The 23,668-nt window shown below is 41.5% G+C and overlaps 1 protein-coding gene and 1 long non-coding RNA gene across 2 annotated transcripts in view; both read right to left on the bottom strand.

Moving 5' to 3' along the window:
* Positions 1-23,668, bottom strand: part of npr2 (natriuretic peptide receptor 2) — a 52,921-nt gene that overhangs the window by 13,255 nt on the left and 15,998 nt on the right. The window contains exons 7-14 of the mRNA XM_056432081.1: positions 20,561-20,645; positions 14,061-14,181; positions 9,626-9,700; positions 8,294-8,371; positions 5,066-5,170; positions 4,080-4,151; positions 2,634-2,793; positions 2,380-2,535 (exon numbers count right to left, since the gene is read on the bottom strand). Coding sequence (XP_056288056.1) covers positions 2,380-2,535; positions 2,634-2,793; positions 4,080-4,151; positions 5,066-5,170; positions 8,294-8,371; positions 9,626-9,700; positions 14,061-14,181; positions 20,561-20,645 — 852 coding nt within the window. The remainder of the gene's footprint in view (positions 1-2,379; positions 2,536-2,633; positions 2,794-4,079; positions 4,152-5,065; positions 5,171-8,293; positions 8,372-9,625; positions 9,701-14,060; positions 14,182-20,560; positions 20,646-23,668) is intronic.
* LOC130205005 (uncharacterized) lies at positions 17,899-20,104 on the bottom strand. The gene is made up of 3 exons (XR_008833852.1): positions 19,495-20,104; positions 19,314-19,369; positions 17,899-18,530 (listed from the first exon to the last, which is right to left on the bottom strand). It is a non-coding gene; the product is annotated as an uncharacterized LOC130205005 (long non-coding RNA).

Raw genomic sequence — 23,668 nt, forward strand, 5'->3', positions numbered from 1 at the left:
TTCCAGGAAGCATTAAAGGCTTCTTTAATCGATGCATTTTACATTTTGGAAATAAGCTTATTTACTTTATGGAAAGAGAAGATCAGATGTTCTTTTATTGTATTTTAAGGTCTTTCTGATATTTTACATACATTTTCTGGGTTGAAAGGTTCTTTGTGAAACCCAAAATGGTTCCTTAAAGAACCATGTTTTCAAGGTTCTTTGAGGCATAGGTTCTTTGAAGAACTATTTCAGGAAATGGTTTCTTAAAGAACCCTGGTTTGTGGAACCAGAAATGGTGCCTTAAAGAACCATGTTTTGAAGGTTCTTTGAGACACCTTTATAGGTTCTTTGGAGAACTATTTAAGGAAATGGTTCTTTAGAGAACCCTGGTTTGAAAGGTTTTTTGTGGAACCAGAAATGGTTCCTTAAAGAACCATGTTTTGAAGGTTCTTTGAGGCACCTTTATAGGTTCTTTGGAGAACTATTTAAGGAAATGGTTCCTTAAAGAACCCTGGTTTGTGGAACCAGAAATGGTGCCTTAAAGAACCATGTTTTGAAGGTTCTTTGAAACACCTTTATAGGTTCTTTGAAGAACTATTTAAGGAAATGGTTCTTTAGAGAACCCTGGTTTGAAAGGTTCTTTGTGGAACCAGAAATGGTTCCATGCAGGACAAGCTCTCCCAGCTGCACGTGCCCGACTCCACCTGCAGGTGGATCACAGACTTCCTGACCGACAGGAAGCAGCACGTGAGGCTGGGGAAACACGTCTCAGGCTCCCGGACCACCAGCACAGGTTCCCCCCAAGGCTGTGTTCTCTCCCCTCTGCTGTTCTCCCTGTACACCAACAGCTGCACCTCCAGTCACCAGTCCGTCAAGCTCCTAAAGTTCGCGGATGACACCACCCTCATTGGACTCATCTCTGGTGGGGACGAGACCGCCTACAGGTGGGAGACTGACCACCTGGTGACCTGGTGCAGCCAGAACAACCTGGAGCTCAACGCACTAAAGACAGTGGAGATGGTTGTGGATTTCAGGAGGAATGCAGCCCCACCCGCCCCTCTCATCCTGTGTGACTCCCCCGTCGACGCTGTGGAGTCCGTCCGCTTCCTGGGCTCCATCATCACCCAGGACCTCAAGTGGGAGCTGAACATCGGCTCCATCACCAAGAAGGCCCAGCAGAGGATGTTCTTCCTGAGGCAGCTGAGGAAATTCAACCTGCCAGGGAGAATGATGGTACAATTCCACACGGCCATCGTTGAGTCCATCATCTGCTCCTCCATCACCGTCTGGCACCCTGCAGCCACGGCCAAAGACAAGCGCAGGCTGCAGAGCATCATCCGCTCGGCCGAGAGGGTTATCGGCTGCAATCTGCCTTCCCTCCAGGTCCTGTTCACTTCCAGGTCACTGAAGCGGGCCAGAAAGATTGTCGCTGACCCTCCCACCCTGGACACTCCTGTTCGAGTCCCTCCTCGGGAGGAGGCTGCGGTCCATCATGACAAAGACCACCCGCCACACCAAAAGTTTTTTCCCGTCGGCAGTCGGGCTCATCAATGGAACCCGGACTGACTGACTGTCACCCCCAGGACTACCACCTCTTCTTCCACCTTCCTCTCTCCTCCTTCTTCCCGCTCCTTCCTCTTCCTCTTCCTCCCACTCCTCCTCCCTCCTCCTTCTTCTTCCCTCCTCCACACACGTCACTTTAACATGCACTTTAACTTGAGGCCTCCTACACACATGCCACTTTATTTGCATGCACTTTAACTTAAACACACGCCACGCGTAACATACACTTTTAACTAAAACACACCACTTGAAGCACACACCCAAACACTTTCACATTATTTGTTGTCTTTCTGTCGTGTTGATTGTTGTTTGTTTGTCATGTCCAAATGTTGCACCTTCCACCAAAAAAAATTCCTCGTTGTGTAAACATTCCTGGCAATAAAACTGTTTCTGATTCTGATTCTGATTCTGATTAAAGAACCATGTTTTGAAGGTTCTTTGAGGCACCTTTATAGGTTCTTTGGAGAACTATTTAAGGAAATGGTTCTTTAAAGAACCCTGGTTTGTGGAACCAGAAATGGTGCCTTAAAGAACCATGTTTTGAAGGTTCTTTGAGGCACCTTTATAGGTTCTTTGGAGAACTATTTAAGGAAATGGTTCCTTAAAGAACCCTGGTTTGTGGAACCAGAAATGGTGCCTTAAAGAACCATGTTTTGAAGGTTCTTTGAGACACCTCTATAGGTTCTTTGAAGAACTCTTTAAGGAAATGGTGCCTTAAAGAACCCTGGTTTGAAAGGTTCTTAGTGGAACCAGAAATGGTTCTTCTCTGGCACCACTCTGAAGAACCCTTCCAGGTGCTCCTTCTCGTGTCCGATCCTAGAGCGCCGTGCGTACCTTTGGGGCTGAGGTCCATGCCCTCCACGTAGAAGGGTCCGCTCCTCAGGGCGATCTCCTGCAGGATGATGCCGAAGCTGTACACGTCGCCCTTCGGCGTCCCCTGAGGAGGATGCCGGTCGTATATGAGCAGCTCGGGGGCCGTCCACAGCTTCTCTGGGAAGCCAAGAAACAGAAGCGCTCGTGAAATGTCTGCACTTGTAAAAATACGTATATATATTTAATGAACGGTGAGATTCACAAACTCCCCTTACTTGCATAGAGCGCGTGCGAGTCGTCGTTCTCGCAGGAGGAGCGGAAGCTGGCCAGGCCGTAGTCCGTGATCTTCAAGACGAACCGGCTGTCCACCACGCAGTTGGACGACTTCAGGTTGCCGTGGCAACCGATGTAGCTGTTGTGGAGGTAGTTCATTCCCTGGTGGAGAGAAGTCGAGCATTAAATTATTATTATATATTATTTATATATATATAAAATATATATAATATAGATAATATATACACTACCGTTCAAAAGTTTGGGGTCATCCAGACAATTTCGTGTCTTCCATGAAAACTCACTTATATTTATCAAATGAATTGAAAATTGAATAGAAAATATAGTCAAGACATTGAGAAGGTTAGAAATAATGATTAATATTTGAAGTATTAATTTTGTTCTTCAAACTTCAAGCTCAAAGGAAGGCCAGTTGTATAGCTTATATCACCAGCATAACTGTTTCAGCTGTGCTAACATAATTGCACAAGGGTTTTCTAATCAGATATTAGTCTTCTAAGGCGATTAGCAAGCACAATGTACCATTAGAACACTGGAGTGATAGTTGATGGAAATGGGCCTCTATACACCTATGGAGATATTGCATTAGAAACCAGACATTTCCACCTAGAATAGTCATTTACCACATTAACAATGTATAGTGTGTATTTTTGATAAATGTTATCTTTATTGAAAAAGGGTTATATTATATATATATACATACATATATACATACATATAGATATACATACATATAGATAATATATATATTATCATCGGTCATTATATTGTTAATTTGGGCTGTTGGATTGTAATTTGAAGGGGGAGAAAACATACAAACCAGAACACACATATGTAGCATGTTAGAGTTATAAATAGCGTGTTCATGCGAGAAACAATAGTTTCATTTAATGACAACAAAATAATGAAAAGCCCCCTAAAATAGGTCTAACGACGTCCCTGGTTCATATACACGGAAACACACAAGTCCAGACATGGACATAATACGGTGGGGCCCCGGGGGGAATCTCTGTGGTCATTCCTTTGGGGGAACGGGTAATGAATGTATTCAATATTCTGTGGAAACGGTGAGTCAAACATCCCTCAGAGCCGCTATCTGAGTGGAGACATTCAGCCTGGCCATGCAGCGTCACACAGAACGCCTCTTTGTGGGGACAGATTGAAGATAATCTTCTGAAAGCAAGTCCCATGATTAGTTTTGATTGGCTCGCAGGAGATTTTCACGACGATGTTTTTAGTCCTACTTTAAACTATATAACAATAATATTTACTGTATAGTCTCAGCTTTAAAACACACACTTTATTCCTGCCTCACTCAGGCTTTTGACTTCATGTGAAACCATGGCAACGTCATTTAATATTGAAAGGCGACCTTTATACAAACGTTTATACGAAAACATGAAATATAAATATAAATGATCTCGTACCTTCACGATGTCGTTGATCAGCGAGTAGCGGAACATCCAGTCCAGGTTGATGCTCTCATTCTCCAAAATGTCCTGGAAAAAACCCCAAAACAAGTTGAAAGATGAAGCAGAACATTTCTATAGACAGAAAAACATCATCGTGTCTGCTTTTATCTTTTTAACTCCAAAGAGCCCCGATTGTATATTCTGGGTCCAAATACAGATCCACTTTTAGTCCAGATTTTTCTCCCTCGGCTTCCTTATCTCTCTCTCTCTCCCTCTCTCTCTAAGTGTGAGTGATGAAGACCTCGGCCGTGTTTCCCATCGTTTTCCATCCAGCTCGTCCATGTTAAGGTTCAGTCGGGAACATGCAGCACGGAGAGCCAAGAACCAGTTCACTTAAGGGCATCGTCTACTTATTTTGGGGTAAAAGTTATTCAAATTAATTACATAATCAATCTATGCCAATGGTTCTCAACCTTCTTTTTTTTTAAACCCCCTGTGAAATATTTTTTTGGCAAGTACCCCCCTAGCTACGACATTTTTTATTGAAAATAAAAGATGTAATACACAGCGCTGTGCCATCAGTGTCCGATTTAATATAGAATTATGAACTTATATTGTATTGAATATTTATTTAATAACAATTTGAAAGCATTTGTTAATGGATGCTCACTTTAATTTTTGTAATTTTTTTTTCTATTTGTATTTTTATAATAATAATAAGATACAAATAAAAAATACAAATAAAAAATTGACAAAATGTAGAAAATAAATAACATTTAAAAATCATTTAAGAAACACTAACTTAAGACATTGTGTCCTTCTTTTTGGGAAAAAGTTATTCCAATTCATTAAATAAGCAACGTAGATGAAGTGGTACATTTAGTCTGTTTGTTAGTTTTTAGGGAAATAATGATTTCACCATTTCCCAGATTTTTATTTTTAACCCTCTGCAATGTTGTTGTTGTTGTTGTTGTTGTTGTTGTTGTTGTTGTTGACATTACCTGCAGGCTGCCCCGGGGGCAGTACTCCGTCACGATGCAGATGTTGGGGGCGTCGATGCAGGCCCCGATGAACCTGGTGAGATGGTTTAACTGAACGTCTCTCATCTGAAAATAAACCACACACACACACACACGCTGCGACTGTGAGTGTGTAAGTCTTTCCAAGCATCATATTCCCAAACCCCCATGGAAACACAGGCCGGTGGGGGGGTTGGGGGGGGGAGGACTGACGGTTCATTTATACACAGTTTTTTTTGTTGGTAGAGTACCGCTGCCAGCAGTTCATCCCCCCAAAAAGAGGTCTATTTGCAGTCGGGGGCCTATAACTGGCAACGCGTCTTTTTTTCTCTACGTGTTGAGACGCATTCCTGCTCGGGGCACCCCGATGAAACATGTGCGTGTGCACACATTTGGAGGGTTTATGAATGAGCCTGTGTGCGAAGGACGTGACAAAAAATAATACGTGCTGGACGTCGGGAGCAGGAGAATCAGAGCGGAGGTCACAGAGGAAGAAGTCGACTTCTTCTTTTATTTCCTCCTGCTGCCGAACACAATAAAACAACCACATCGTCTTCCTTCTGTGCATCAGCTCACCCTCAAGAATATCAAACTGTGATGAGGGGAAGACGAGGGGGGGGGCTACGGAAGCTCAGGAGGCACAATGCTAGGTAAATATAAAAACTCATTAAACTAAAATTCAAACACACACTCAACAGGATCGTTAAATAATAAACAGAAATAGAAATCTAATTCATTGAAAATAAAAAATGACAAAGTGTCATTGGACCGAAAAATAATCACTGATTACGCAACACTAAAACAAATAAATGTACACTACCGTTCAAAAGTTTGGGGTCACCCAGACAATTTGGTGTTTTCCATAAAAACTCACTTTTTATTCATCAAATTATTTGCAAAATGTATAACAAATCTAGTCAAGACATTGACAAGGTTATAAATAATTATATTTAATGTAAATATTAATGTTGTTCTTCTTTTGGCTCAAAGGAAGGCCAGTTTTATAGCTTCTCTCACCAGCATAACTGTTTTCAGCTGCGCTCACATAAAAAGGGTTTTCAAGGGTTTTCTACCCCTCTGTTAGTCTTCTAAGGCGATAACACAATGTACCATTAGAACACTGGAGATGGGCCTCTACACACCTCTGTAGAGACTTCATTAAACACCAGAGAATAGTCATTTATACATTAACTATGTAAATATGTATATATACATATATATATATATATAAATATATACATATATATCTATATGTATACAGGACTGTCTCAGAAAATTAGAATATTGTGATGAAGTTCTTTATTTATTCTTTTAATATTGCTGATTATGAAACTCAACTCTCTAAATATTAGAATATCATGAAAAAGTATACTAGTAGGGTATTAAACAAATCACTTGAATTGTCTAATTAACCTGCAAGGGTTTCTGAGTGACAAACACTCAGCTGTTATAAATCAAATTTTATGAGAAAAATAATCAGCAATATTAAAAGAATAAAAAATATTTCAGTTGATTTGTAATGAATCCAGAATGCATGACATTTTGTTTTTTTTAAGTCCTGTATATTTATATATAAATATGTATATATATATGAAATCTGAGATGTTGGAGCGATCGAGGCGGATCGATGGTGTGTGTGTGTGTGTGTGTGTGTCCTTCCCCCCGAAGCCACACAAACAAACAAAGGTCAAAGAACCTTCTAGAAAAACGCTCCACAACTTCAACAGTGTGTGTTTCTTCACACTGAGTGACTCACACCTCGCAGGCTGTTAGTCGTCTCCCAGATGTTGGCCTACCCTTTGGCCTATATAATTACCCCCGCTGCACACTGGTGTGGAGGGGGGAGGGGGAGGAAGAGGAGGAGGAGGAGAGAGAGAGAGTGCTGGAAGACAAGTGGTTAAGTTTCCACTGGCAGAGCCCTCGTCTCTTTCCCCTCCATCTGTTTCCCGAGCTGAGGTTTCGACAGTCGATCGAGGACCCCGAGGGCGTCCGAGAGGCTGCCAGCTCCACACAGAAGCCGGCCCGACGGACCCAGAGACCGCAGGAGGCATCACGCCGCTCTCCTCCAACAGGGGGCGGAGCCGAGGAGGATTAAAGACCATTAAAGACCGAGAGATGTTGAAGTGAAGAAGAAATGGAGTTTAGAAATCAGAGTCATGGCTTTTGGGTTTCCATCAGCTTCCTTATCTCTCTCTCTCCCTCTCTCTCTCCCTCTCTCTCTCCTCTCTCTCTCATCCTAAGGGATCTTTTCATCGGCATCTGCCGTCAATGCGGTTAAAGAAGAGACGTATTTAAGGACTTAGAAGAAGAAGAGATATTTAAGGAATAAGAAGATGATGAAGAAGAAGAAGAGGAAGAAGAAGAATAAAAAGAAGAAGAAGAGGAAGATTAAGGAGAAGAAACGGAAGAGAAGAAGATAAAGACAAAGATGAAGAGGAAGAAGAGGAAGAAAAGCAAGAAGAAGGAAGAAGAAGATGAAGCAGAAGAAAAAGAAAAAGAAGGAAGAAGAAGAGGAAGAAGAAGAAACAACTTGAGAGTTCATGAGGTTATTGTTTTGGTAGAAAGAAGAAAGGAAAAAAATAAGAAAAAATACGAAAAATATGAAAAAGATAAGTGGAGCAAAAAATAAAAAATGTTGTCCCTCGAGGAAAGGTCATTCAAATAAAAATGCTTGGCCTTCATTTAATTTAATTTATAAATGTGGATATTTACACTTCAGATTACACAGCTCGACGGTCTTCCTGAAACCCGTCGCTCCAGATTTCTCCCTGAGGGGCCAAATAAATACAAAGAAACGATGAAAGGAAAAGGTGAAATCGTATTAAAAAATTGCGCTTTTTTTATTAGTTAATTAAAGTTAAAAATAAACGTTTAAAAATAACGTTTAAAATAAACGTTGATAAATTAAAATAAATGAAATAAATGTTGATAAAAAATAAAATACACGAAAACAAATATTCCGTCAACGTTGAAAGCAAATCGAGAAAACTCCACTCGATTCTCACAAAGAATTAAAAACTGTATTGAACTGTAATTTTAAAAAAAATCTTCAACCACGGGATATTTCTCCTTTTCAACCATTTTCTAAAAAATACTAATAATTGGTCTAAGGACAGAGACGTGTATGCAAAGCTCTTGGGATGTTTTAGGACTGTATAAACGAAATATAATCCTCTGAACCCTGTAAAAGGTATAAATCCCTCGACTCACGTGTTTGAGCTCCAGCAGGACTTGTCTGGTGAGCTCGATCCTCTTCTTGTTGACGTGCTTGATGGCCACCAGGTTGCCCTGCGCAGAGGAAACAGACTCCACTGCATCAAGAGACGGCCACAGGTCAATAAAGAGGATTAAAAAACAACAACAGCAATAAAAACAACGAGAGAGGAAATCAAACAGCGTCTCACACTCGAGACGGCTCATCTGGGACTTTATATTATATATTTATATAAATACGGCTCATCTGGGGCTTTATTTTATGTATTTGTATAAATACGGCTCATCTGGGGCTCATTTCTTATGTCGCTGTTTTACGTATTTTATATATTTATATATGTATATTTATTATATAATAATACATGTGAGCATCGGCCCCGGAGGAAGAGAGAGGAAGAGAGAGAGAGAGATCTCCACGTGGGAGACGTGACTTTTCATCTGAGAGGAAATATACAGAGTTATGAGCCACTGGTGGTCTTCTCGTGTAGGAAGAAGAGGAAGAAGAGGAAGAAGAAGAAGAAGAAGAAGAGGAGGAAGAGGAAGAGGAAGAAGAGGAAAAAGAGGAGATGAAGAAGAAGAAGAAGAAGAAGAAGAGGAAGAAGAAGGACGTAGAAGAAGAGGAAGGAGAGGAAGACGAAGAGGAAGAACAAGGGAAAGGAAGATGAAGGAGAGGAAGAGGAAGAAGAGGAAGAAGAAGGAAGATGAAGAACATGAAGAAGATGACAAAGGAAGAAGAACAACAAGAAGAACAAGAAGAAGAAGAAAGAGAGAGGAGGAAGAGGAAGAATAACCAGAAAAAGTACAAGAGGAAGAAGAAAAAGAAAATTGACGCATTCTGCAGCTGACATTAAATCCACTTCTACACACAACTACCCAAGTTCGCCCACTCTCTCTCTCTCTCCATCTCTCTCTCTCTCTCTCTCTGTCTCTCTGTCTCTCTCTCTCTCTCTCTCTCTCTGTCTCTCTGTCTCTCTCTCTCTCTCTCTGTCTCTCTCTCTCTCTCTCTCTCTCTCTCTCTCTCTCTCTCTCTCTGTCTCTCTCTCTCTCTCTCTGTCTCTCTCTCTCTCTCTCTCTCTCTCTCTCTCTCCCTCTCTCTCTCTCTCTCTCTCTCTCTCTCTCTCTCTCTCTCTCTCTCTCTCTCTCTCTCTCTCTCTCCTCTCTCTCTCTCTCTCTCTCTCTCTCTCTCTCTCTCTCTCTCTCTACCTCCCCCCCTCTCTCTCTCTCTCTCTCTCTCTCTCTCTCTCTCTCTCTCTCTCTCTCTCTGCGTGTGCACCCGTGTGGGCGGCAGAAGGAGGAACGCAGGAGTCGAACATGTCAGAACTCACTTACCTTGAAATAGCCGGTCTTTGCAAACAGCTGATACTTTCCATGGGCCGTGATCAGGGAGCCGTAGCTGGAGCCTCTCTGGCGGCGAGGAGGGAGGAAAGGGGAGAGGAGAGAGGAAAGGAAGTCAGTTAGTGTCGATCAGAGAAAGAGGATCATCCACCTCTCGGGGGAACACGAGGTTCCCTTCCGAGTGTTTCCATTTTCTTTTCTCTAGCGGGATGTTCGTCCTTCAGCAAAATGTCTGCAGCGCAACAGAAGAGGATGAAAAGAAATGAAGTGGGCGCCCTGCATTCACACACACTGTGCACTACACACTGAACTACACACTGCACACTGAACTACACACTGTGAACTACACACTGTGCACTACACACAGTCCACTACACACAGTGAACTACACACTGTGAACTACACACAGTCCACTACACACTGTGCACTACACACAGTCCACTACACACAGTGAACTACACACTGTGAACTACACACTGTGCACTACACACTGTGCACTACACACTGTGCACTACACACAGTGCACTACACACTGAACTACACACTGTGCACTACACACTGTGCACTACACACTGTGCACTACACACAGTGCACTACACACTGTGAACTACACACTGTGCACTACACACTGTGCACTACACACTGTGCACTACACACTGTGCACTACACACTGTGCACTACACACTGTGCACTACACACTGTGAACTACACACTGTGAACTACACACTGTGCACTACACACTGTGCACTACACACAGTGCACTACACACTGTGCACTACACACTGTGCACTACACACTGTGCACTACACACTGTGCACTACACACTGTGCACTACACACTGTGCACTACACACTGTGCACTACACACTGTGCACTACACACTGTGAACTACACACTGTGCACTACACACTGTGCACTACACACAGTGCACTACACACTGTGCACTACACACTGTGAACTACACACAGTGAACTACACACTGTGCACTACACACTGTGCACTACACACTGTGAACTACACACTGTGCACTACACACTGTGCACTACACACAGTGCACTACACACTGTGCACTACACACTGTGCACTACACACAGTGAACTACACACTGTGCACTACACACTGTGCACTACACACTGTGCACTACACACTGTGCACTACACACTGTGCACTACACACTGTGCACTACACACTGAACTACACACTGTGAACTACACACAGTGAACTACACACTGTGCACTACACACTGTGCACTACACTGTGCACTACACACTATGCACTACACACTGCACTACACACTGTGCACTACACACTGTGCACTACACACTGTGCACTACACACTGAACTACACACTGTGAACTACACACAGTGAACTACACACTGTGCACTACACACAGTCGACTACACACAGTGCACTACACACTGTCCACTACACACAGTCGACTACACACAGTCCACTACACACAGTGCACTACACACAGTGCACTACACACAGTGCACTACACACTGTCCACTACACACAGTCGACTACACACAGTCCACTACACACTGTGCACTACACACAGTGCACTACACACAGTGCACTACACACAGTCCACTACACACAGTCCAATACACACAGTCCAATACACACAGTGCACTACACACAGTCCACTACACACAGTCCAATACACACAGTCCAATACACACTGTGAACTACACACTGTGCACTACACACTGTGCACTACACACAGTGCACTACACACAGTCCACTACACACAGTCCAATACACACTGTGCACTACACACAGTCCACTACACACAGTGCACTACACACAGTCGACTACACACAGTCCACTACACACAGTCCACTACACACAGTGCACTACACACAGTGCACTACACACAGTCGACTACACACAGTCCACTACACACAGTCCACTACACACAGTGCACTACACACAGTCCACTACACACAGTCCACTACACACAGTCCACTACACACAGTCCACTACACACAGTCCACTACACACAGTCCACTACACACAGTCCACTACACACAGTCCACTACACACAGTGCACTACACACAGTGCACTACACACAGTCCACTACACACAGTCCACTACACACAGTCCACTACACACAGTGCACTACACACAGTCCACTACACACAGTGCACTACACACAGTCCACTACACACAGTCTACTACACACAGTCCACTACACACAGTCCACTACACACAGTGCACTACACACAGTCCACTACACACAGTCCACTACACACAGTGCACTACACACAGTCCACTACACACAGTCCACTACACACAGTCCACTACACACAGTGCACTACACACAGTCCACTACACACAGTCCACTACACACAGTCCACTACACACAGTCCACTACACACAGTGCACTACACACAGTGCACTACACACAGTCCACTACACACAGTGCACTACACACAGTCCACTACACACAGTGCACTACACACAGTGCACTACACACAGTCCACTACACACAGTCTACTACACACAGTCCACTACACACAGTCCACTACACACAGTCCACTACACACAGTCCACTACACACAGTCCACTACACACAGTCCACTACACAGTCCACTACACACAGTCCACTACACACAGTCCACTACACACAGTCACACACAGTCCACTACACAGTCCACTACACACAGTCCACTACACACAGTGCACTACACACAGTCCACTACACACAGTCCACTACACACAGTCCACTACACACAGTCCACTACACACAGTGCACTACACACAGTCCACTACACACAGTCCACTACACACAGTGCACTACACACAGTCGACTACACACAGTCCACTACACACAGTGCACTACACACAGTGCACTACACACAGTCGACTACACACAGTCCACTACACACAGTGCACTACACACAGTCGACTACACACAGTCCACTACACACAGTCGACTACACACAGTCCACTACACACAGTCCACTACACACAGTGCACTACACACAGTCCACTACACACAGTCCACTACACACAGTGCACTACACACAGTCCACTACACACAGTCCACTACACACAGTCCACTACACACAGTGCACTACACACAGTGCACTACACACAGTCTACTACACACAGTCCACTACACACAGTCGACTACACACAGTCTACTACACACACCCGTATAGAAAAATGCAAAATTGTTGGTGGGATCAGCGACTTTGTGTTCCACATCCTCGGGAAAAAGAAGCCGTAATGAAAAAGGTGTGTGTGTGTGTGTGTGTGTGTGTGTGTGTGTGTGTGTGTGTGTGTGTGTGTGTGTGTGTGTGTGTGTGTGTGTGTGTGTGTGTGTGTGTGTGTGTGTGTGCATTAGGGCCGCTTAGACAACATGAACCTGATCCTCGAAGACCGTGATGAGGTCTCATGTATGTGAGTGGACCGGGGGGGGGGGGACGACCTCACCGGGCCGACGGCCTCAAGCTGCTTTCAAAATACATTTTAAAAAGTGTTTTATAAACACGGTTCTGAGGCTCTGGACTCCACAACGTGGCAAAAGGGTTCGATTCCCCGGCTGGGGTCGGCTCCTAAAGCTGCGACACGCGGCCAGCGATACGGTCTGGTGGGATGAACGCTGGGGGGACCCCCTGGGGTCGAGGCCCGGGGTCGAGGCCCGGGGTCGAGTCCCGCCCACATTGGCAATGGACGACCTTCTGGCGAGAGCAACTTGTCGATCGCACATCGAGGGCGAATAACAGACATATGAAGATGAGAATGATGAAGATGAGAATCCTGCTTTAAAAAAGAGAGATGGATAGTTTCCTCTCCCAGAAGCACATCAACATTTCCTTTGGTGAGTTTCCTGTTGTTTCCTGTTGTTTCCTGTTGCTTCCTATTGTTTCCTGTTGTTTCCTGTTGTTTCCTGTTGCTTCCTATTGTTTCCTGTTGTTTCCTGTTACTTCCTGTTGCTTCCTTTTGCTTCCTATTCTTTCCTGTTGTTTCCTGTTGCTTCCTATTGTTTCCTGTTGCTTCCTGTTGTTTCCTGTTGCTTCCTCCTGTTGTTTCCTCTTGTTTCCTGTTGCTTCCTGTTGCTTCTTATTGTTTCCTGTTGTTTCCTATTGTTTCCTGTTGTTTCCTGTTGCTTCCTATTGTTTCCTGTTGCTTCCTCCTGTTGTTTCCTGTTGCTTTCTGTTGTTTCCTGTTGCTTCCTCCTGTTGTTTCCTGTTGCTTCCTATTGTTTCCCGTTGCTTCCTGTTGCTTTCTATTGTTTCCTGTTGCTTTCTATTGTTTCCTGTTGTTTCCTGTTGCTTCCTATTGTTTCCTATTGCTTCCTATTGTTTCCTGTTGTTTCCTATTGTTTCCTGTTGTTTCCTGTTGCTTCCTATTGTTTCCTGTTGCTTCCTCCTGTTGTTTCCTGTTGTTTCCTGTTGCTTCCTGTTGTTTCCTCACCTGTGACAGCGTCAGCCGGCTGCCGGCTCGCTTGTGGTATTTATTGGGGCTCTCGAACTGAAGGTCTTCCCACCGAATCCTCCACAGCATTCCAGCCAGCTCCTTCTCCAGCTTCAGTTTCCTGCACACCAAGAAAAAGAGAAGAAGAAGAAGCAGGTGATGAAGTCAACGAGGAAACACAAAGAACAGAAGGAACACTCTCACATCTAAAGTGACTCTTGGGTTTCTGGGCTGAATCTCAATCTCGTCGACAAAGATCTGCGGTGGTCTGTTGGCTCTTGCTTTTATTTTGAAGGGGAAAAGCACATTTCAAATAACATGGATTTAATCTGGCACGTCACCTGACACAAACAGGGTAATTGCTGTATTTGTGTGTTTATGAGTGGAGGGTTTGTGTGTTTGCATTTGTTTATGACATCTTAACTTCTCGATGCCACATGTTCCACTTATTAAACTCAGTGTGGAGGTGTGTTTATTTGTGTCCTGGACAAAGGGCTCTTTCTTTCTTTCTTTCTTTTCAAACACATGCAACAACTTTACACTGTCAACAACCAAAGTGGAGTCATCAGGTTCATAACAGGTAACTTTATGTTGAGCAGAAAGTTGTTGTTGTGTATTTTATTCAATCGATCATTGCAATACAATATTATTCTATATAATTTACTAAACAGAAAGACTGAAAAGGTATAGGTAGAAGCAAAAATGCTTATATATTCCTATCCTAAATTATTATTATCAAATAAATCAGAAAATGTATATAAAATACAGAAAAAGAATAAATCAACATTTAACAATTATAGTTGCCAATTTTTGACACTTCAATTATTATTCGTGATTATTATTTCAGAGTAAAACGACGAGTTGATTCGTGCTGAGGAATCAAAGATTACGCAAACAATGAGACAACTGTGTAACAATGAAGTCGGGATTGAATCATGTCAAGAATTTGGCAATGAAAATACTGGAAAGCATAAAATATAAAACATAAAGCATAAAGTGAAAGGCATAAAACATGAAGTAAATCACAGTTTAGCAACAGGAAGCGTGCGTGACGTTTTTAGAGGTAGCGAGTCATCAGAAATGGAACGGGCCCGTTTGATTTACTAAGAAGAAGTGCCGTGTTCACTGGGCGTGAGATTCACTGCTCGGATATTAAAATGAACATTCAGGAACTAAAAGACATGTTGGTATGTCGGGAAATCAGATTATATAATAATAATAAAAATAAAACGAACAAGCGGATAAATTATTTACAGTATCTTTCACTACAACTGGAAGAAGAAGAAAAAGAGGAGGAGGAAGAAGAGGAAGAACAAGGAAAAGGGAAAGGAAGAACAAGGAAGAAGAAGAAAGGGAAGAAGAAGAGGAACAAGAACAAGAGGAAGAAGAAAAGGAAGAAGGAAAAGCAAGAAGAAGGAATAAGAAGAAAGGGAAGAAGAAGAAGAAGAAGAAGAAGATAAAAGACATTTCGGTTTGTCTGGAAATCTGTTTTTTATTATTTTTTTAAAGAAAACTAACAAGCGGATAAATTAGACGACGAAAACACTTGAAGCTCGCTTGAAGTTTATTTATATTAATTCTTTGCAGAGCATTCGCGCTTCAACATAAATGTAAGAAGTGTTTGTGAGGACTAACGTGTCATACATACATATCATAAAAAAATGTTATCCAATTTTAACCCTTGTGTTACCTTCGGGTCATTTGGACCCGATTCAATATTTAACCCTCCTGTCGCCTTCGGGTCAATTTGACCCGATTCAATGTTTAATGTCGGTGTTCTTTCGGGAGTCAACAAACAAACATAAAGTACCTCACACTTAAACTTGGAAAACAATATTAATTCTAATAATTTTCTGGAGATTTTAATAGCTGGGGTCATATTGACCTCAAGGGTAAAATATGTTAGTAAATATAAAGGTAACAGGAGGGTTAAACATAGAATTGGGTCATATTGACCCGAAGGCGACAGGAGGGTGAAACATTGAATCGGGTCAAATTGACCCGAAGGCAACACAAGGGTTAAGAAATCCCATCAATGCAACGCTAACTTCCTTTTTTTCTAACTTCCTGTTGGGTCTAAAACAAAAATCCCTGCAGTTGTGTTGTGTTTAAATAAAACATGTAATAATAATTATACATTATTGTGTCCATCTGCGGAGGTCTGAGCTCACCGAGTGCACCTCCTGTGTTATTACAGCGCGTCAGGTCAAAGGTCACGGTGTGTTGTGTTAGTGCGTTGTAATGTCATGTTGTGCTGCGTGAGGTCATTTGATGTCACGGTAAGTTTACATCACGTTGTGTCCGTGTCCGTGTGTTGAGTTGTGTTGGTTTGAGGTTGCGTTAGTTTAAAGAGACAGTACATCTTTTTGGGTAATTCTAGTGGTTTTTAGTCAGTTTTTCCCCAAAATTGTTCTGATATCCATCTGATCCCCGCTGTCTCATATCTGAAGAATTGAATTAAGGGTGGGTGAATAAAAGTAAACAACCTCCAACTGTCTACAGTTAATTCATTAATTAATATAATTATAGTTATATCATGTTATATAATATAATATAATATGATATATAATATTTTTTACATGTTTTAAGTGTTATTCTTCCTTATTTATTATCACACCACAGACGGGAAGAGGCTCTCCAGACCAGACTAAACTATTACTATAGAGTCAGAGGATTTGGGGGGTGGGGTTGGGTTGGGTTGGGTTGGGGGGGGGGGGTCTTTTTGTTTAAAATACTTGAAAATTTAAAAACGAGCAGGGGCCATACATTCCAACCCCAATCCAAAAAGGTGTAAAATACTTCCAGATGTCTGCGGGGGGAAAACAGAATGATCGAAGCGTTCGCGTATCGCCGCGTTCGAAGCTTTTTGGCCCCAAACGGGCTTTTTTTTTTCTTCTTCTTTTTTTTTAACCAGGGTTAACATCATGTGCCAGTCCTGAAAACTTTTTATTTAAAAATCGACAAATGCCTACGTGCAACCCATTTAGAGGGCAGGAAACACCATTTAAACAGCGGTGCCCTGCAGCCCCCCCCCCCCTCCACCACCATCCTCCACCACCAACACCACCCCAAAAAAAAAAGAGGTATTTTTTCTATTTAAAGAGCTCCGCTTAGAGACCTCTGGCAGCCAGAGGGGCAGAGAGTGGGGCTCCACACTGGGCCTATTGTTTCACACGGCCCACATGTGAATACCTCTGCTGGACCAACCCCTCCATTAAAACAACAGAGCTCTGCTCAACATCTCCTCTCACTCCACACTCCAGACGCTCAAGACCGACTGAGAGCGGCGAGGAGGAGGTGAGGAGGCGAGGAGACGAGGAGGCGAGGAGGCGTTTCACGATCATGAAAAGTTATTATTTCTACGCCATATGCATGTTACATTACATAACACGTCATTTAGCTGACACTTTTAACCAAAGCGACTTACAATCATGTCACATTCACACACCGTAGACACAGCCACAGGGAGCAACTCAGGGCTAAGTGTCTTGCTCAAGGGCACATTGAATAGGGCGGGGAATGAACCGCCAACCCCCTGAGTGAAAGTCTGACCTGCTAACCACTGACCCGCACACAGTCCACAGCACACCAGTATTACTTGTGTTTTTGTGTTTAGAGTAGATCACTACAGCTGCTATCTTTGTTTTTCTTTGCAGTAAATAAAATAAAATAAATAAAATAAATAAAATAAATAAAATAAATAAAATAAATAAAATAAATTAAATAAATAAAATAAATAAATTAAATAAAATAAATAAATAAAATAAATAAAATGAATAAAATAAATAAAATAAAATAATGTGTTGTGTTGCAACAAAACAAATACAACAAAGCAGGCAATGTGATACACAAGTTTTATTAAGTTGTATATTCACCAAATATTACGATGGTGCACATGGCAATGGTTGCTAGTTGGGCGCCGTCGCGTCAGAGGAGCAACACGTCACCAACCAGCTGATACTAAATTATAATAATAATCCATTTCATTTATATATAGTGCTTTTTAAGATACTCAAAGACACTTTACATATTACATTTACACACAGCTACAGGGAGCAATTCATGGTTTAGTGTCTTGCTCAAGGACACATCGACTAGGGCGGGGATTGAACCGCCAACCCCCTGATTGGAAGACGGGCCTGTCTTTAGTTACATGTCCATAAATTCACAGGATGAGTCTGACTTAAACTTGTTATGCCCCGTGAACTAGATTTAGGGTTCCCTTTACATTAGAGTATAAATGTATCTTTATCAAAACAAATAAGCAGCAGCACATATAAAATGGATAGAAACAATAATATACATATTCTATTAAAAATATAAAAAAATACATATATATCAATATATCACTCTTATAAACTGCAACCCCCAAGCGGGTGACCCCGATGTTAAAATAGTCCGGGTTATCAGCTGATTGATCTGAGAACGGAGTAAACAGCTCTACGTCCATCATCAGAGCTCTGCTGGCGTCTGAAGGAACAGGAAGTGGTTTGTTAGCCGTCACAGAAACACTGAAAACTTTTTTGTACCTTTCACTTGAACAGGTGGTTCACATTTACAGTTTCATAGCCTGGAACTTTGTAAAAAAACATATTTTTTCCATTTTGTCCTAAACGCTTGGTCGGATTAATACAAAACTTTCTGTGGTTAATTATTGGTTCAATTTCATCATGACTTGTCAAAAGATTGTTGATATGTCATTGCGTTGAGAAGATATGGGCCAATGAACATCTAAGGGGCGTGGCCTAATATGTAAAGACACATAATTTCCAAAACACGGGGGCTACCCTCACCAAATTGCTAGCCTATGGCATCCTTAAACATACCCTAAAGTTTTTAAGAATATTTAAACATTAGGGGGCGCTACAATCAATCCTTCAATAGCTGAATTTTTTGCCCTTTTTCACATTTTGGGGAGTTGTAAAAAACTCCTAGAGATTAAACCCGATTCATTCCACAGTCGGGCAGTCTGGTCTCGGAAAGTCTCCCCAAATTCCAATAAAGGAAAATAATATATGTTCAGGTCTGTGAGCAAAAGCTTTTCCATACGTAAAACTGTCACTCATGTAAATGATCTAAAGCTATATATAGAGCAGAGATCTGTGGGTCAGGACCCACAATGCATCACAGCGTTTCCCCGGTTGGCTTCCCATAACAGAAATCAAAACTCGTTGCCATAAGTCATCAAATGTTGCACTTTGATCCAAGATATATATAGAATATTTATATATATAATTATATATATGTATAAACCTTCTTGGCCAGGAGTCCGGGGGAAAGTATGTAGCTCGTTAAGAAGCCGCGCCGAGCTGAAAACAGAAAACCAGAGAAGAAGACGTTTTCAGAATGAAGTTCACACCCTAATTATATGTAGATCTCATTATTATTTGACATTTTAACGTGATAAATACAGATTGGGGTTCAGTGGGTTTACCTCATGCGGGGTAGCTGCTCCTCCGTCTTTCTTCCAGCGTCCCTCTGATCAAAATACATTCTGATTGGCTGGTGATCGACACTCGTTAAGGGTTCATATGGTCAGGATTTTGGGGAAAAGTGATCAGATTACCGGTGTGTGATATTTTTTGGGAAAATATGAATCAGCTCCTCCTTTTGAAATCATAGTTGAGTCGTCGCGAACATTTACCGACGATTTAAAGACACTTTTGAAGACGAGAATTTTCTTCCATTTCATGAAGGTTTTCCCCACAGTGCACATTACCCAGAAATTAGCATTTTACTGGCGTAATTGTCGAATGTATGCATGATTAACTTCTTCGGCTCAATCTAGTTCTCTTAACTATTCCCATAAACAACATAAACTTATTTGTTATGTTCTTTTTCTGTGTGTTCTGAGAGACACACATGCGCTTATTGAAAACATCTAATTACAATTAGTGAATTACATTTATTTTAGCTCAACAATCTAGATCACATCCAGCTGGTAGGATTAATTTATATATGTCTATACATTGTTTTTTTAGGAACATCCTCCTAAATATTTTTTGGAAATTATTTTGACCATTAAAACATTCACAGATTGAGGGTGAAAGAATTGGAAAATAAATGTGTAGCCTAATAATAAATTGTAAATATAAGTGGGAAAGCAATACTGAGGACCTCTTGTCTGATCAAGTGAAGTCACTTACATTTTTATACTCACAAAATCGCAATTTTTTCCTCAAGGTCTTTGCCATCTTTACAGCTCATGACCCCTCTCTCTATTCTTAGACCCTCCTTCTCCAAAAAAAGACTACAACTGTGAGAAAAGGGAAGAAACTGGAGGTTCTTCTCGTTAGTTCAAACCACAAAACACACTTGTGTTGGAAGCTCGCCAAAATAAAAGCCTTTCCTTTGGCCAATTTCTTCACACACGCACACTGCCATTTTAATTAAGCACAAATAAGCACAAATAAAACTGAACTTCATGAACGTGATGGTCATTTAGTGAGCATAGCAAGTCTCTCTCTCTCTCTCTCTCTCTCTCTCTATGAAAAGCTCACCTGTAAATGAGGAAACTGGAGATTCCAAAAATGATGAGCGCTAAGCCGGATCCCACAGCGACGATACCCAAAACTGGCAGATGACCTGGAACACAGGAGGAGAAAGTTGTCGCTCACACATCATCCAACAGATGTCCACGCTCACGTCTTTAAAAAGAGAGAAGAAGAAGAACAGCTGTGCATGACTTCCTGAACTCCAGCTGTGATGTCATTCCTGATGTATATTTAAAGGCCGAATGGAGACTAATTACATCACAGGATATGATACTCATAAGAGAAATATCATTTATTACACCGATCGACCCCGTCCTTCACCTCCACTTCACTACTCATGAAAAGATCACGAGCAATTAGTCTATATTATTACAGTCTATATTATTACAACAGTCTATATTACAGTCTATATTATTACAGTCTATATTATTACAGTCTATATTACAGTCCATCTTACAGTCTATATAATTACAGTCTATATTACAGTCTATATTATTACAACAGTCTATATTACAGTCTATATTATTCAGTCTATATTACAGTCTATATTATTACAGTCTATATTAGTCTATATTATTACAGTCTATATTATTACAGTCTATATTACAGTCTATATTATTACAGTCTATATTATTACAGTCTATATTATTAAAATCTATATTTCAGTCTATATTATTACAATCTATATTATTACAGTCTATATTATTACAGTCTATATAATTAAAGTCTATATTTCAGTCTATATTATTACAATCTATATTATTACAGTATATTATTACAGTCTATATTATTAAAGTATATATTTTAGTCTATATTATTACAGTCTATATTATTAAAGTCTATATTTCAGTCTATATTATTACAATCTATATTATTACAATCTATATTATTTCAGTCTATATTATTACAGTCTATATTTTTAAAATCTATATTACAGTATATATTAGTCTATATTAGTCTATATTACAGTCTATATTATTACAGTCTATATTACAGTCTATATTAGTCTATATTAGTCTTTATGATTGCAGTCTATATTATTACAGTCTATATTACAGTCTATATTAGTCTATCTTAGTCTTTATGATTTCAGTCTATATTATTACAGTCTATATTACAGTCTATATTAGTCTATATTACAGTCTATATTATTACAGTCTATATTAGTCTATATTAGTCTATATTACAGTCTATATTATTACAGTCTATATTACAGTGTCTGAATATGTGGTTCATCATTAATATGCTTCCTTCAAATTCCCCCGACTCATTTTAACTCTCCTGGAATAAAGCGACATCCAGGCTCTCAACTCTGAAAATGATGTTGAGTCCGATTCATCCTGCGCCGCATAAAGAATACACTCATAACTGCAGTTTTATCCTCTGTGACATTTCATTTCACTCTGTTCAAGCAGCGAAGACTTCCAGCAAATTATCTCTTCACAACAACTCCATCGAATAAAATAAAAACACATTTCTACAATTGCTCTTCATTGAGGGAAAACAACACATTTATCTTCACAGCCGCATCAATGAGTTAGATGCACGGCTCCGCGCTATCGAAGCTCAGACAGCTATGCTAGTTAGCCCGCCCTCTCCCGTAGTCGGCGCGGAGCTACAGTCAGCTGATAGCTGTTCCCCGGCGGTAACCGTGCAGCCGGGTGGTTGGGTAACTGTTCGCAGGAGTAGTAAGTCTACACAGAAGCCCGCTGTGCACCAACCACTTCACGTTTCCAACCAGTTTTCCCTGCTCAGCGACACACCCGCTGAGGAGCACACCCTGGTTATCGGGAGCTCTATAGTCAGGAACGTCACGTTAGCGAAGCCGCGGACCAGAGTCGTGTGCCTCCCGGGGGCCAGAGCGGGCGACGTGGAGTCTTGTTTGAAGCTGCTGGCTAAGGACAAACGGAGATACAGTCAGATTGTAATACACGCCGGTGGTAATGACGCCCGAGCCCGCCGGTCGGAACTCACTAAAATTAATGTGGAATCGGTGTGTGCTTATGCCAAGACGTTGTCGGACACCGTAATTTTCTCTGGCCCTCTCCCAAATTTGCAGACAGACGAATTGTATAGCCGAATGTCGTCTTTCAACCGCTGGCTGTCGAGGTGGTGCCCAGCGAATAATGTGGGCTACGTAGACAACTGGAAGACTTTCTGGGGAAAACCTGATCTGATGAGGAGAGACGGCATCCATCCCACGTTGGACGGAGCGTCTCATTTCTGCGAATATGACCAAGTTGATCATCGGACTTAATCCATGACAACCCAGGGTTCAGATCAGGAACCGGGAGCAGAGTTGTAGTTTAACACCCTTCTCTGCTCTTCCATTCGAGCAGTTACCCACCCATGACTCTAGAGTAGAGACTGTGTCTGTCCCACGGCCACTTCAATTAAATAAATCAAAAGTAAGCAGAAGAGGAGTCGTACACAATAACCTTATACAAGTTAACACCATTATTTCAGCAGTGCAACAAAATAGGTCTATTAAATGTGGTCTCCTAAATATTCGATCTCTGTCATCTAAAGCTGTGTTACTAAATGATTTAATATCAGATAATCACATTGATTTATGTTGCCTAACTGAAACCTGGCTGAGCCATGAAGAATATGTCTGCCTGAATGAATCGACTCCTCCAAGTCATATTAATACTCACATTCCTCGAGGCACCGGTCGAGGAGGTGGAGTAGCAGCCATCTTTGAATCGAGCCTATTAATTAATCCTCAACCAAAATTACACTACACCTCATTTGAAAGCCTTGTTCTTAGTCTTTCACATCCAACCTGGAAAACACTACAGCCAATTCGATTTGTGATTCTGTACTGGCCACCAGGTCCATATTCAGAGTTTATATCTGAATTCTCAGAATTTATATCAAGTTTGGTTCTTAAAACCGATAAAGTTATTATTGTTGGAGATTTTAATATCCATGTGGATGTTGATAATGATTGCCTTAGTGCTGCATTCATCTCCTTGTTGGACTCGATTGGCTTCTGTCAGAGAGTACAGCAACCCACTCACAGCTTTGGCCACACGCTTGATCTTGTTCTTACTTATGGCGTTGACATTGAGCATTTGAACGTCTTCCCACAGAATCCTCTTCTGTCAGACC

Source organism: Pseudoliparis swirei, chromosome 15, assembly GCF_029220125.1.
Source record: "Pseudoliparis swirei isolate HS2019 ecotype Mariana Trench chromosome 15, NWPU_hadal_v1, whole genome shotgun sequence".
NCBI classification, from domain to species: domain Eukaryota; kingdom Metazoa; phylum Chordata; class Actinopteri; order Perciformes; family Liparidae; genus Pseudoliparis; species Pseudoliparis swirei.